At 33.2% G+C, this 15,395-nt stretch overlaps 1 protein-coding gene and 1 non-coding gene across 4 annotated transcripts; one reads left to right on the forward strand and one right to left on the reverse strand.

Annotated features, from left to right (window-relative positions):
* The first annotated feature begins 8,403 nt into the window (after nt 1–8,403).
* On the forward strand, nt 8,404–8,510 carry LOC133833368 (small nucleolar RNA R71). Its single transcript, XR_009892749.1, has one exon. It is a non-coding gene; the product is annotated as a small nucleolar RNA R71 (small nucleolar RNA).
* Nucleotides 8,511–9,769: 1,259 nt separating this feature from the next.
* On the reverse strand, nt 9,770–13,475 carry LOC133831450 (mediator-associated protein 2-like). 3 transcript variants are annotated; one of them, XR_009892502.1, is made up of 6 exons: nt 13,183–13,475; nt 11,848–12,016; nt 11,498–11,576; nt 11,297–11,380; nt 10,500–10,954; nt 9,770–10,298 (listed from the first exon to the last, which is right to left on the reverse strand). XR_009892502.1 is itself a non-coding variant. In XM_062261749.1 (6 exons), the coding sequence occupies exons 2-5, from the start codon at nt 11,983–11,985 to the stop codon at nt 10,551–10,553; spliced, it is 705 nt and encodes a 234-aa protein (XP_062117733.1). In that variant the 5' UTR covers nt 11,986–12,016; nt 13,183–13,475; the 3' UTR covers nt 9,770–10,298; nt 10,550. The 3 variants fall into 3 exon arrangements, 2 of the variants coding, with proteins under 2 accessions (XP_062117733.1, XP_062117732.1); XM_062261749.1 differs by having other exon boundaries at nt 10,550–10,954; XM_062261748.1 differs by having other exon boundaries at nt 10,542–10,954.
* Nucleotides 13,476–15,395: the final 1,920 nt, after the last annotated feature.

Consider the following 15,395-nt stretch of genomic DNA (forward strand, 5'->3'; position numbering starts at 1 on the left):
AATCTGCATAGTCAAAATGTTTGCACTGGTAATTCAGACACCTCCCAAATCTCACATAATAATACCTAGATATGCTCCCTCCATCAAGTCATTTCTTGCTAACGATGCTATCTCGGCATCACTACATTGAAAAAATGCCTGCAAATCCAATAAAAATGAGGATGATAGTGAAGATTAAAATCGTACATTCAAAGAAATTTCATTATCAATATTCAATATCTTCGACATATCATAAGAAAATAACCCAGAAAAAAAAGATAAAATGAAAATAAGGATGATAGTGAAGATTAAAATATGACAAAAGTATATGAGAGCATTACCGCACAATGACAAATATGGGAGGTGCGCGACACTGGGCTTTGAAGTCTTGACCCTAAGGTGTCCTATGGTGGTGGCAGTGACTTTCATATATGTCTATAGAGCGAGATCGAAGCTGAGAATCCCAGAAACGCCGGTGACATTCAAAGCCAATCTTTTTGAAAACTCAAAAAATAACCAGTTTTTCTTTTTGAAAACTAGAATGTAGCTGTTATAACATTCTTGAGTTATTTTTTTTATTAATATATAATGCTTATTTATAATACAAATTTCATTTATAATGTTTAGATATGATTTTTTTAATTCTTTAATTTAATAATTATATAACTTACATGTCATCAGGTCACTCTTATAAAAATTTTAAAAAATCACAATTTATTTTTAGAAATTTTAATTAAAAACTATAAATATAAACCATTAATCTTAATCCAATAGTTAATATCAAAGTAACCATCCATGGGTAGTAACCATTAAGAGTGCACCCATATATATATATATATATATATATCTATAATTTTTTTTAAAAACTTTGTTTTAGGGTGCTTCTATATACATTTTTATGCTTTGTCTTTACACCACAGTCTAAACAAACCCATCGTAAACTCTTTTTTTTATTTTTCATATAATCCTAATAAAAATTAAGTATAATTTTGTCCGTTAGTAACTATTTTTTTTTAAATTTTATTTCCACCATTATAATATACTATCTACAAGAAATTAAAAACAGTTTTAAAACTCTTAAAGGAATTTATTCATTTGGTATTCTATGTTTTTACAAAGTATTATTTTGGTATTCTCTGTTTTTAATAATACTAATATGGTACCATGTATTTTAAAATTATATATATTTGATACTCTAGACTCAGATTTGATATATAAAATTTTGTCAATATAATCAAACTGTCATCAGTTATATGTAATTAAATTTTAATTTGGAACTTACATAATTGACAGCAGTTTGATTAAATTAGTAAAATTTTATTAATTAAATTTAAGTTTAGGGTACTAAGTATGTACGATTTTAAAATATAGGGTATCATATAAGCATTATTGAAAACAGAGAGTACAAAAATGATACTTTGCAAAAACACAGGGTACCAAATGGTTACCTACCCAACTCTTAATTGAAAAAAACATAACAAACTCTTGAGAATTAAAATTTTAACTACAATTTTTAATTTTATTATTTAACACTAAATAAAAACAAAATATTAACATAAACAATTTAAAATAAAAAATATATATCTCATTAGATTTAAAACTATTAATAAAATTAAAATATTCAACTTTTATGCTTCTAAAACTTAAACTATGTATATTGTTTTTACAAGTTCTACTTTCCCATTAGCTTAAGAGTAAATGACCATAGAGAAGCTTCTTCATAGACCCTATCTTCACTATAGGAATGGAGTCTATTTCCCTCAGATAATAAACTTGTTAATAAGACAGGCATCCTATAAAATATACTAAAATCCTACACAATTACAATTTCACCCCACTATTTATAAAAATTACTTCAAATCTTAGTTGCTACATTTCATTTTTGTATATGATGAAAGAAGATAAAAAGAAAGCTACTAAACATAAAGAATAGTATAATATTACCAAGCTTATTTAATTGGGGTTGAGATATCAGTTAATGTTCTGGAAATATTATAAGCATTATGCACGAACAAGAATTTTTTTGAAATTCTGAACATAATTTTTCAATAAAGAATAAAAAGGAAAGAAAGTCCTCGCTTAATACAAGAATAGCTTTATAAAACATCACAACACAAATGATAGGTGTTGCGAAAATTAAGGCTACGCAAATATAGGTAATCGCTTTTGTAGTTTATTTCGGTAAGACTGATATCGTTCCCACAAAGATTGAATATCAAGTACCAATAGTTTATTTTATTTTCTATTTGGTAATAAAAAATTAGAATTTTTAAATCTAAAATAAATAAATAACAGAATTAATTGAAAAACAACAAAGAACAATAATCTTGCAGCAAACTTGATTCAAATATAAATACGAAATTAGGGATATTCTAATCTCCTTTACTATCCACTTTGTTATTCATTAATGCAATCACAGAGATTATTCTTCTCATTAAGAAGAAAGACATGCAAAAGTGTTAAATATTCAGATTAATAAATATAAAACTCAACCTAATGCAAATTCTCTATATTTCTATGAGAAATCGAAATAATAGGAAGCAATGAACTCAGCCCTAAATCACATAGACCAATTTGATACTCTCGTTCTAAATTAAAATCTATGTCTATTCAATTTTAGCATATCAAAATCTCACTTCTCAGATTTGATTTGAATTCATAAATAGCATGTAAAAGGTGCACAATCAATCACATACATAATCAACACAAATTGAATAGATCTTAAATGAAGAATAAATTAAAAACTTGCATTAATTCATAATAAAGATTCAAGAGATTCAATTAAAAACCCTAAATAGAATTTAGTTCATGTTTATCATTATGAAATCCATAAACATGAAATTAACATAAACTAAAAGAAAAAGAAAAGAACTCTAGATGATCAATCCAATCTTCATCCAAAGCCTCCTAAGCCTCCTCTCCCAGTCCAGATATCAAAAAGTGTCTCCTTCCCTCTCATTTATCGTCATTTAAACCTAATTAGTGTTTTGTTAAACATGAAATGACTAAAACACCCTTAATTAAAAATCTGCGTTTTTCTCATTTGTAGACATATCCTGCGGTTGCAGGATGTCATTCCTGCGGTCGCAGGAATGCTCTAGAAATGCAAAAACTTCTCTGGAGTTGCGGTCGTAAGACACTTCCCGCAGTCGCAGGAAGTGCTCCGAAACACCGTTTTCCACCAATTTTTGTCATTTTGTCAATTTTTCCACCATGTTTCCACACCTAAGCCCTTCGACACCTGAAAACATACAAAAACCAGCGTAAAATAGAACAAAACAAAACAAACACCTAATACTTTATCTGAAAAATACATAGATAAATGAGTCTAAAACTCATTTATCAAACTTCTCCAAACTTAACATTTGCTCGCCCTCGAGCAAAGAAAATAAGACTCAAGATAAACTAAACAAATAAATACAGACACTAAACAAATGAATCAAGATAACCACAATTTTTAAGCCTCAAAATTAATGAAGGACAAGCATATATAATTTTCGAAAAAATATTTTTGACAAGTAATCCAGATTTTCAATCCAACCACTTCTTCAATTCACCCTAACCCATTGATCATTTTTGTCTACTCAATCATAAACAGTAAATAACACATATTTAAAATAATTTACACATGCTGAACTCTCACCATCAATCCATCAAATCCCAAATTTCCATATGCTTGCTAACTTATTATTCTCCACTAATATAAACCAATGCATGCTCAAGAATCAAAAGGTCTTTTAAAGCTTGTATTGAGAGGCTTAGGTAACGGTAGATAAAATAGTCATTTAGGCTCATATACACCATAAGCATATAATCCAAACAAACCACACCTGGTATCCACTTTGTAATCCAAACAACCCCAAATTTCCCTTTATTTTCCAAGATTGAGAAGAATTCACACTAATTGTATCTTTTGTTTTTCTCATTTCTTTCTTTTTTTTCTTCAACTACACTTCCCCAAACTTATGTTTTTCAATGTGAACAAACATAAGAAGTGTAATTTATTTTCAATCTCTTTTTTCTTTTTTTCCGAATTTTCCTCTCAGTCTTTCCTTTTATTTTTCTATTGTCACAACCAAATCAAACAATAACACCCAATATAATTCAATCCTCATTTATATGTTTATATGCTCATGGTATAAATCAAGGGAATGAAAAAAAAAAATTAAGTGTTCAATTAGGCTCAAAATAAGTGGTTAACAATAAAAAGTTATACTTTTAGGCTCGAAAAAGGGTAACTAAGGATAAATTAATCAAGGATGGCTTGAAAGGCTCAAACGTTCCAAAAAAATCGTCTAAATCATTTTCCTAAACAAGCATTGTCTATGATTTCGCCTCAAATAGTAAGCAAGCAAGTTCTATAATTATTCATACATTCTTTCCACATTCAAAATTCAGCAAGTGTAAATTTATTTAAATGCAAGAATTTACCAATCATGATCAAATATTCAGTTTTACAATGAATTAAAGTAATCCAAAGAGGTGGTCAAACCAAGCACACAAATTGATTTTTTACAATCAAATATATTTTTTCTCGAATTATATTACAAGCCATTCACGTATTCTCATCGGCTAATCATTGTTATCTTGATTCAACACACTCTCTAGATACCCTAGCACACAACACAATTAACACACAAAACCAAACACAATTTAACAAACACACCAAACTAAACAGAAACTTGACTCAACTAACCTGACACAAATAACTAACATAAATCCCTCTTCCCCAAACTTAACAAAAACATTGTCCCCAATGTTTAAATAAAAGCTAAGGAAAGGAAACTTACCTGACTCGACTCATGATGAAGGTCCTGCCTCGTCATGCCCCTCAGTTGGAGGATACCCAATGTTAGGTGGTTGTGGATATGGTGGAAATCCACTAGTGTCAATGCCAAAATGAGTGGTGAAGGCTTGGTTGTAGGCATATTGGTTTTGCGCGTTTTTTTTCAAAAAAAAATTCATCATTTTTCGATTTTTTTCTTCACATATTTCACGATTTCAGAATCAACAATATTTGCAAGAAAATTAAAATTAAACAAAAACTAACTAAATAAAAATAAAAATTGTCTCAACTAAAATAGCTTAAAAACTTAACGAACTTAAATAAATTTAAATGAACTTGGGATGCCTCCCAATGGCGCTGTCGTTAACGTCATTTAGCCGGACGCTGAACTCTCTACACCTTCAACTTGGGTCAAGTCCACCCTTTGCATCATTGAGAGCCATCGTGTCTGTTAGGACTAGTTTTGGTATGTTTTATGGCGTGTTTTAAGATGCAATTTTAATCTTTTATTTGATTTTGTGCAATATTATGCCGGTGTTTATTGTGTTTTCAGGATTAAGTGTGGTTATGAAGGAAATAGTTTGAAATTGAAGGAAAAGCACTTAATTCTTGAAGAAACGGTGTTAAACGGGCTAAGGAATGGAAGCTAGGTGAAATCGGGGGTCAAATTGAAGATTTGGTGAAAAAATGGAATTAGAGCCGCAGCTCTATGGTGTAGAGCCGCGGCCCTATGAGTTACAGAGAAGGAAAAACAAATTTGTCAGCATTAGAGTTGAGGCTCTATCAGATAGAGCTGAGGCTCTATTAAAATCTGAATTAGAGTTGCGGCTCTATCAAGTAGAGCTGCGGCGCTGCATGAAGTCAGAGAGGAAATCTGGGTCGCGAAATGCACTAGAGCTGCGGCTCTATCAAATGGAGCCGCGGCGCCAGTCCGTACAGAAGCCGAAGTTAGGGCATTTTTCAAGGGCAATTTTGTCCTTTCGCACATAATTAATTAGGGATTATAAAAGCTTTCTTAATGACGTTTTTAAGAGGAGATTAACCTAGGAGACGGCTGAAGGCACATTGTAGAGGATTGCAAGCGGAATCGAAGAATTCATTACAGTTTTCTTCTTTTCTACTTTGAATTTATGTATTTTGGATGCTTTTTATTTCTTCTATGGTTATTATGGATTTGATCATGAACTAAACTAGTTTTCTAGGGTGTTAATGGATTCTCTTGAACCTTTATTTTAAATTAATGCAAGTTTTATGATTTCAATTTTATCTTGTGATTTATTCAATTCGAACATAATGCTTGTGAGTGATTGATCACCATTAACATGAAATATATGATTTTGATTCGAAATCTGAGAAGTGAGAATTGAATATGCTGTAATTGAATAAACATAGATTTCATATTAGGACGAGAGTACCTGTGTGATCTGTGTAGTTTTAGGGTTGTTAATCTTAATGACTATGTTATGTTTATTTATCACAGAGATGTAGAAAATTTGCATAAGATTGAGACTTATATATCCTAGTACGAATATAAGTTATTATTGTTGACCTGCTATCACAAGAGAGAAATTGAATAGTAAGATTTGTGTTAAGGAAAATTAAAGAGGATGGTTGATGAAATTAATTGCCCTAGTTCTTAATCCATTGAATTTTCTTAACGTTATTTATTTTCAGTTATTGAAGTTAATTTTAGAATTTTGTTTTACAATTTTAGTTAATTCTTGCGACTTATTTATTGTAAGCCAAATAGAAATAGGAACTAAGTTTTGGTACTTAGTATACAGTCCTCGTGGGAACGATCTTACTTACTCTTTATTACTTGTTACGATTACGTGCACTTGCATATCGAATTTACACAACAGTGTCATACGAGGAGAATTCCCTTCTACTGTTGAGAATATTGAAATTATCCCCAATGTCATCGAAACCTTCAAACTTGCCACACAATAATCTTTTCATACGACGTCGAACTGTTCGAAATCGTTCTTTGGTCTTCTTCTTCTTTTTACCAATTGATTCTTGACAATCATTCACCACATCAACTCTACAACATGTAGGAATTTCAGTTGTTGCAAAGACATTAAAACTTATTTCCTCATTTTGGACTCGCAACCTTAACTCCCCCTTTTGTACGTCGATTAAAGCTCGTCCTATGGCGCTAAGAATGGCCTTCCAAGAATGATTGGGACGTTGGCATCCTCCTCCATATCAAGTACAATAAAGTCTGCTGGGAAGATGAACTTGTCCACTTTTACTAGAACATCTTCAACAATACCCCGAGGATGTGCTATTGATCTGTCTGCCAACTGAAGAGTCACTGTTGTAGGTCTTGCTTCCCCAAGCTTCAATCTTCTGAAAACATAAAGCGGCATTAGATTAATGCTCATCCCCAAATCACATAGAGCATTCATGCTCTCAAAATTCCCAATAGTGCAGGGTATTGTGAAACTCCCAGGATCTCTCAGTTTATGAGGAAGCTTCCTTTGCAGAATGGCGCTGCACTCTTCGGTGAGCGCCACCGTCTCATAATCCTCCATCTTCCTCTTCTTGGACAAAATCTCCTTCATGAATTTCACATAACTCGACATTTGCTCCAAAGCCTCAGCAAATGGGATGTTAATGTGAAGCTTTTAAACACCTCAAGAAACTTTGAGAATTGTTTGTCAAGGGAATTCTTCCATAGTCGTTGTGGATATGGGATTTTGACATTAGAATCAACAACTACCGGTTGAATCTTCTCCTTGGTTGCAAGGCCTTCAGTAACCTTTTCCTCCACTTGGGGCTCAACTTTTTCATAACTCTCCTCTTCTACAACCTTTTTTTCTTGAGTCCCCTTAAGAGAAGGACCCTCAATTTCTTTCCCGCTCCTCAAGATGATAGCTTGACATTGCTCCTTAGGATTTACCACAGTATTGCTAGGCAAATTCCCTTGAGGCCTAGTATTCAACATATTGGCTAACTACCCCACTTGCATCTCCAAATTTCTGATGGAGGATCTAGTTTCAGTCATAAACTGAGTTTGAGTGTTGGTGAGAGTCAATAGGGCAGCCTGTAATTCACTAGGCTGTTCTGTAGGATTTAGCAGTCTAGGTTGCTGAGAGGTTGATGCTTGTGGTGGTGCTTGAGTCATAGGGCGTTGATACTGTGGTTGAAACGGTTGTTGTTGGCCTTCATTATTTCTCCAGGAAAAGTTAGGATAGTTTCTCTACCCCGGATTATACGAGTTAGAGTAGGGGTTGTTGTAGGGCCTTTGAAAATTACCCACTGTCTGAACTTGAGCTTGATCTAATGGGACATTGTTGGGATCTAAAACAGCTTGGCACTGGTCAAAAGGATGAGACCCCCCACACAATTCACACATTACTTAGGCTTGCACAACCTGGGCAGACATGGTTAGAGACGCAACTTGAGCAGTTAAGGTTGTGATTGCATCTAATTCGTGAACCCCTGCAACCTTTTTATTACTGCCCACTCGTTCACTTGGCCATTGGTAATTATTAGTGGCAATTTCCTCTAAGAGTTCATAAGCTTCATTAGCACTTTTGCTCATAAATGCTCCTCCCGCTGCTGCATCTATGATTGTGCAAGTAGTACCGCACAAACCATTGTAAAAGTTGTGGACCAACATCCACTTCTCAATACCGTGGTGGGGACATTTTCTGATCAAGTCCTTGAACCTCTCTCAAGCATCATACAAGGATTCTCCCTCAAGTTGAGAGAAGTTATTGATCTCCCTTCTCAGTTTAGCAGCCTTAGTAGGTGGAAAGAACTTCGCTAAAAACTTCTTAGCTAGAGCATCCCAAGTGGTGATAGTATTGGCCTCAAGTGAATTCAGCCAACTTTTCGCTTGCTCCCGTAGTGAAAATGGGAACAAGCGCAATCTAATGGCATCATCACTCACCCCATTCATCTTGAAAGTAGCACACAACTCCAGAAAATTGGCTATGTGCATATTGGGGTCTTCAGTGGGGAGGCCACTAAATTGAACAGCAATTTGGACCATCTGCAAGATAGCAGGCTTGATCTCAAAATTATTTGCCTCTACTGCGGGAGGACGGATGCATGAGTGTACCCCTGTGACAGTAAGGAGTACATAGTCCCGTAGAGCTCTTGGACAGGCAGGATTATGATTTTGTGGTGCTCCCCCGCTCATGTTTTCCACACTGTTGTTATTAATATCTGCTGTAACAATAGTGGAACTTTCAGCCCTCTTGTTTTTTCTGTTTCGCTTGCACTCTTTCTCGATCTCAAGATTAATTGGAATTGGACTGTCAACTCCCCTTCTACTGTGCATATAAGGAAAATACCTGAGATAAAGAACAACCGCAGCCAAACAAATTAGAAATTATGTAAAAAAAACTACCAAATTAGAAATAAAATTAACTATTTTAATATTGATAATTTTTCAGTCCCCGGTAACAGCGCCAAAAACTTGTTGCGAAAATTAAGGCTACACAAGTATACGCAATCGCTTTTGTAGTTTATTTTGGTAAGACCGATATCGTTCCCACTGAGACTGAATATCAAGTACCAATAGTTTATTTTATTTTCTATTTGGTAATAAAAAATTAGAATTTTTAAATCTAAAATAAATAAATAACATAATTAATTGAAAAACAACAAAGAACAATAATCTTGCAGCAAACTTGATTCAAATATAGATACGAAATTAGGAATTTCATTAATGCAATTACAAAGATCATTCTTCTCATTAAGAAGAAAGACATGCAAAAGTGTTAAATATTCAGATTAAGAAATATAAAACTCAACCTAATACAAATTCTCTATATTTCAATGAGAAATCTAAACAATAGGAAGCAATGAACTCAGCCTTAAATCACATAGACCAATTTAATACTCTTGTTCTAAATTGAAATCTATGTCTATTCAATTTTAGCATATCCAAATCTCACTTCTCAGATTTTGATTTGAATTCATAAATAGCATGTAAAAGGTGCACAATCAATCACATACATAATCAACACAAATTGAATAGATCTTAAATGAAGAATAAATTAAAAACTTGCATTAATTTATAATAAAGATTCAAGAGATTCAATTAAAAACCCTAAATAGAATTTAGTTCATGTTTATCATTATGAAATCCGTAAACATGAAATTAACATAAACTAAAAGAAAAAGAAAAGAAAAAAACTCTAGATGATCAATCCAATCTTCATCCAAAACCTCCTAAGCCTCCTCTCCCAGACCAGATATCAAAAAATGCATCCTTCCCTCTCATTTATCGTCATTTAAACTTAATTACTGTTTTGTTAAACATGAAATGACTAAAACACCCTTAATTAAAAATCTGCGTTTTTCTCATTTGTAGACATATCCTGCGGTTGCAGGATGTCATTCCTGCGGTCGCAGGAATGCTCTAGAAATGCAAAAACTTCTCTGGAGTTGCGGTCGCAAGACACTTCCTGCAGTCACAGGAAATGCTCCGAAACACTGTTTTCCACCAATTTTTGTCATTTTGTCGATTTTTCCACCATGTTTCCACACCCAAGTCACCTAAGCCCTTCAGCAGCTGAAAACATACAAAAATCAGCATTAAATAAAACAAAAACAAAAACAAAACAAACACCTAATACATTTACCTGAAAAACACACAGATAAATGAGTCTAAAAACTCATTTATCAATAGGGCAAGAAAATATTTAGACTTATGAAGCTTAAACAACTGCTGCAATTACAAGACACTAAACTGTAATAGTGCTTCAAAAGATACCTAGCCAAAAAAATAGTATGCAAGAACAAGTAGGGAAGACACCTTAGGACCTTAATCCTCATTTTGTTTTCTCTTATTTGATTTCCCTTGATGAGAACGCTGTGATGACCCCGAATGAGTAATAGCGCTATGACCTCGACCTGAGTTTTGAGCAGACTGGTCAATAGATGTAGTGGATTTGGGCGCATGCCTTCTCTTTGGAGTTTGTGATGGCTGATCTCCAACATCTGATAAAGAACTTTTCTGTCTGCTACTACGACTGGAGGTTGTACGTCCACTTGCAGCTCCAGTGTTTCTTGGCCGACTGCTTTGTGCAGGTGTTCCAACATGATGGGAAGAATTGGTCATTGAAATGCTAGAGGACTTGTGATACAGATGTTTGCTGGAACTAGCTTGTTTCAATTCATGAGGCTCTGGGTAATGTACGAGGGATACTCGTCGTGAAATCTTCCCAGCTACCAAGGTTGTACAGAGATCAATTCATTGTAAGTAAAGACAAATACAGCATTTATAAATTGAAATCAACAAGGATACACAGTCCTACAAAACACTTGATGCTTTCAAACACATAGTACTCTTAACCTCTTAAATTTATTTTCATTTTTATTCCCATAGGACACCAAAAATAATAACTAGTCATCCCACACACGAAACAGACATTTGAAAAATACCATTACAGCATACCATTAATTATTTGGCACCTACTGACTTTTTTAAGATAAATAAAAAACAGTGACATGAGAAAATGCTAGTTGAATATAAAAGTAATATAACATATCTAGAATTTAAATGCTTACCAATTTTTGTGCCTGATGAAGAAGATAAAAAAACGGTTGCATTTGCTTCTTGAGAAGCAAAACTAACCATATCATATTCTTTGCCTGAGAAATTACAAAGAAAGTGTCATCACCTTAGCCCATAATGACACTAAAAATCATAAAATGCAAACTAGCTTCACTGACGATTAGCCTAGTGTCACTGCAAAGATATATGGTTACCAGATGCACCCTTGAAGCTAGACAGGTTCCCATCATGGTTAAGCTTGAGTGTCAGTTCCTGTCCATCAAAATCAGGGTCCTGAAAAACCAATAAAGTAATTTGTCAACTTACTTAATAGGTGGTGAAGGTGGCTAAAGCACAAAGTAAACCAGTTTCCACTCCCTAGTGACAAATTCGTTTTTTTCTTCAAGTTCCCAACCGTGAAGACTTGCATAAAAAACTTGCAAAACTAGTTGTAACTGGTTTTTCTGCTATCTTTAGAGCTAACTATGACATAGGGCCCGGCAGAGAAATAAATAAGTGTTTTTTTATTATAAAAAATAATAATAAAACATGGAGAAGTTCTTACATTATTCTTAGGCCATTGAATGAGCCAAAGCTCAGTGGAATCAGTCACGCTGAGATCCACAAGTGGATCCTTAACATCTTCCAGAAATTCTGGTGGAGGAACGTAACATTCTTCTAAATCAGCAGATTCAAAAGCCATTCCCCTTGCTCAATACAAGTCAAAAGCTTAACTAGATGTGTAAAAAAAAAGAAACAGTTTTAGAATTTTTGTCAAACTATTCGAATCACCCAATCTAGCCAATTTCTTTAAAGATGAAAATATAGATTACAATCAATCAAACAAGAAGTCAATAATTCTTGATAAATTGTAACCTCTGACTTCTATATGTCAACTAAAACTAAAAGAACAAAGCCAAATAAACAGAACCAATGTAATCAACTGAAAGTTAAAATACAGAAGACAATGAAACCAGAAGGCAAATAAAAAACAAACACTTGAAAGAATTAAAGTCTGCATGATATTAACATAATGTGCACAATATTTAGTTCTTAACGATATTTATTCATATATAGATAATGATATTTCTACCATTTTCTAATCAATAACATTCGAGATTTAGAGGAGCAACATGTTCAATCACTCAGCACTTGCACTTACATTCCAATGCTTCAATTCAGATAAAGCAAAAAGTATCATTATTATATTCTTTCCCTGCTCTCAAAATTTATCAGCTTTACAAATCCAAACGCAAAATAATCCTAAACCACAAAAAAATAGCACAAAGACCAGAAACAAAGACAAAAAAGAACCTAAATATAAAACATACCCAAAATTAAAAAATGAAGAACATAAACCCACTTCAGATTTTTTTGTTATTATATTATTTTCCAGTTGCTTTTTCAAATATAAGTTCGAATCCCTCAATATCAAATATATATATATATATATATATATAAAAAAGGTCATTTGGCTTTTTCAAAATAAAATACAATCAAATATGCATTATAATAATAGAGATGAAAATGAATACGTATGTGAATAAACTGATTAATTAATGAGAAATGTTGGAAAAAACCTCAATTGCACAAAGAATTGAAGTTAAAACCAAGATGAATTAGACATAACAGTACATAAGCCTCAGTAAATCATCTCGAAAACCTTCTCTCCTTTTTTTCCTTTTTTCTTTCTTCCTTTAGCATTTTCCATTACCTTCTTTAAGCTGAAGAATTCAAATATAGGTTGAAGGAAAGCAGTATTTACTTAAAATTGCGATTTTCACTATTACGACATGAGAACAGCAAACCAATTTTCAAATTTGAAATCAAATAAACTGGATATTGAGAGTACTGTTTTCTTTATATGAAAATACAAGATATGAAGCATGAAAATACTGACCTGCTTGGCTGAGCTGCACTGTCGTCGGCGTGATGCTGCTGGGCTGTAGCGTACAACCAAAGAAGAGGGAGAGGCCGAGGTGCGTACTGTCAGCGTCGTGGCCGTCGACTCTGATGCGTGGTGCGTTTGGTCGGAGAGAACCGGAGAAGACTAGGAGAATAGGTCCGCTGCTGCTGTCGGTGCTGCTGCGTGTAGTTGGTGGCTCGCCGTCGCCGAGACTCGAGACAGAGGGTCGGGGAGGCGGGAGGGAGAGACGTTCGAGAGACTGAGAGAGAGGGTCGGTTGGCTGAAGTGTAGGGTTTTTAAGTTAATTTTTTTAAAAAATATATTTATTTTATATTAAGTTTGTAAATAATGGAAATTTTTAGTTATAACGCTTTTTTTTATTTTTGAATGTTAACTTTAACGAAATATTGTTATATTTAATAGAATATTTTTATATTTAACGATAGTTTGTAAATATTTAAATTTAATTAAAATAAAAAATTAAAATAAGATAATTTTTTAGATATTTTACAATGATAATTATTTAAAAATAATAAATAATTAAATAAATTAAAATATGATATTTTCAGATATTTTATAATGACAATTATTTTTAAATAATAAATAATTAAACAAATTAAAATATGATATTTTTAAGATATTTTACAATGATAATTATTTAAAAATAATAAAATTATACATTTTATAACTTAAATAAAATTTAATTGAACTTAAATTCACTTATTTGAATAATATCATATTAAACATATAATATAATCTATTTGAATAATATCATATTAAACATATAATATATTCTACTGTGAATTAGCAACAAATTTTACATTGCTTGTATCTAGTATATAAATTAAGTATATAAATGGGTTTATGCTCCTCATTCTTAAGTAAGATTTAAGATTGAGCATTCAAATCTCTAAACTTTATTTTGGTGTCTCTCATATATCTTTTTTGTTGGAAAATAATATTTTCAAATGTGCACTAGATAATTTTATAAACCAATTATTTTTTTTAGTAATTAACTAGTTCATAAATTATTTTTCGTTACGAAAATTATTTTCCAATAAAAAGAACTTATATAATACACATTCTGATTCTATTCGTGTGTGTGTTAAGGGTACCTAGTGTCAAGCTATCTCTCTAAGCTGTTTATAGCAAGTCTGTTAGTAGTTAAGGATTAGTTAGTTGGTTTTCTTGTTAACTAACTTTCTGTTAGTTTGTTGGGTTGTTTTTTACTCAACCATCTTGTATATAAGAGCTGTGTAATTCTTTCTCAATTAATAACAATTACAGAGCATTCTTTCCTTTCATTTGTTTATCTCAACATGGTATCAGAGCTCTAGTCGTTTGAGCTATGGAGAATTCATCTGCAATCAACAATGGAGGTTCGTTGATCCCTCAAAATTCATCTCAACAAACACTACTACCTAAAACGAATCTTGTCGCTTTTTCTCATTCACTTTCTGTCCGTCTTGATGAGAACAACTATCTTTCGTGGAAGCATCAAGTCTTGGCCGCCATTAAAGGTAGTCGATTGCAGAAATTCTTAAATCCTCACCTCACTCCACCACAGTTTCTCAATGATGAAGATCGTCGTGCCAATCGAGTCAGTACAGAGTTCAAAGACTAGGAGCAACAGGACAATATCTAGGTCTCGTGGCTACTTTCCTCCATGACAGAGAAGGTTCTCACTCGCATGGTTGGATGCAATTTCGCTGCACAGATCTGGAACAATCTTCGTGAGTACTACACAGCACACAATCGAGCCAAGATTGGTCAGTTCAAGACTATTCTGAGAAACACCAAGATGCAATGTTCCCTGGGTGACTACCTGCTCAAAATCAAGAGTATCATCGATACTCTTGCTTCAATTAGTCATCCCACAACAGTTCAAGATCACATAGAGGCGATCTTCAATGGCTTACCCAGCGAGTACAATGTGTTTATCACATCTGTCAACACCAAAACTGATACTTACCTAATGGCACAAGAAGTCCAACTAGAAAAAGCTGCTAAAGAACTTGACATTGTCAAGATTGAGGCTAATCTTGCTCACACCAAACCACCTGTAAGTCGAGGTTTTTCTTCCCCTCCCTTTCCCTCCTCTACGTATGGCTCTAGCAATGTGTCAAGAGGTACTTCTTCATCTCATTCAATGCCTAGTCCTTCTTTTTCTGCACAGCGTGGTCCCACTAGCTTTCCTGCTCCTGGTT

The sequence above is a fragment of the Humulus lupulus genome, chromosome 4 (assembly GCF_963169125.1).
Source record: "Humulus lupulus chromosome 4, drHumLupu1.1, whole genome shotgun sequence".
In the NCBI taxonomy this organism is placed as follows: Eukaryota; Viridiplantae; Streptophyta; class Magnoliopsida; order Rosales; family Cannabaceae; genus Humulus; species Humulus lupulus.

Coding starts and splice junctions, on each gene's coding strand:
- LOC133831450 (XM_062261749.1), bottom strand. CDS start 11,985: ATGGCTTTTGAATCTGCTGATTTAGAAGAATGTTACGTTCCTCCACCA. Junction 11,381..11,497: donor TAGCTTCAAGGGTGCATCTG/GTAACCATATAT, acceptor GTAATTTCTCAG/GCAAAGAATATGATATGGTT. Junction 10,955..11,296: donor TTCATCAGGCACAAAAATTG/GTAAGCATTTAA, acceptor CAACCTTGGTAG/CTGGGAAGATTTCACGACGA.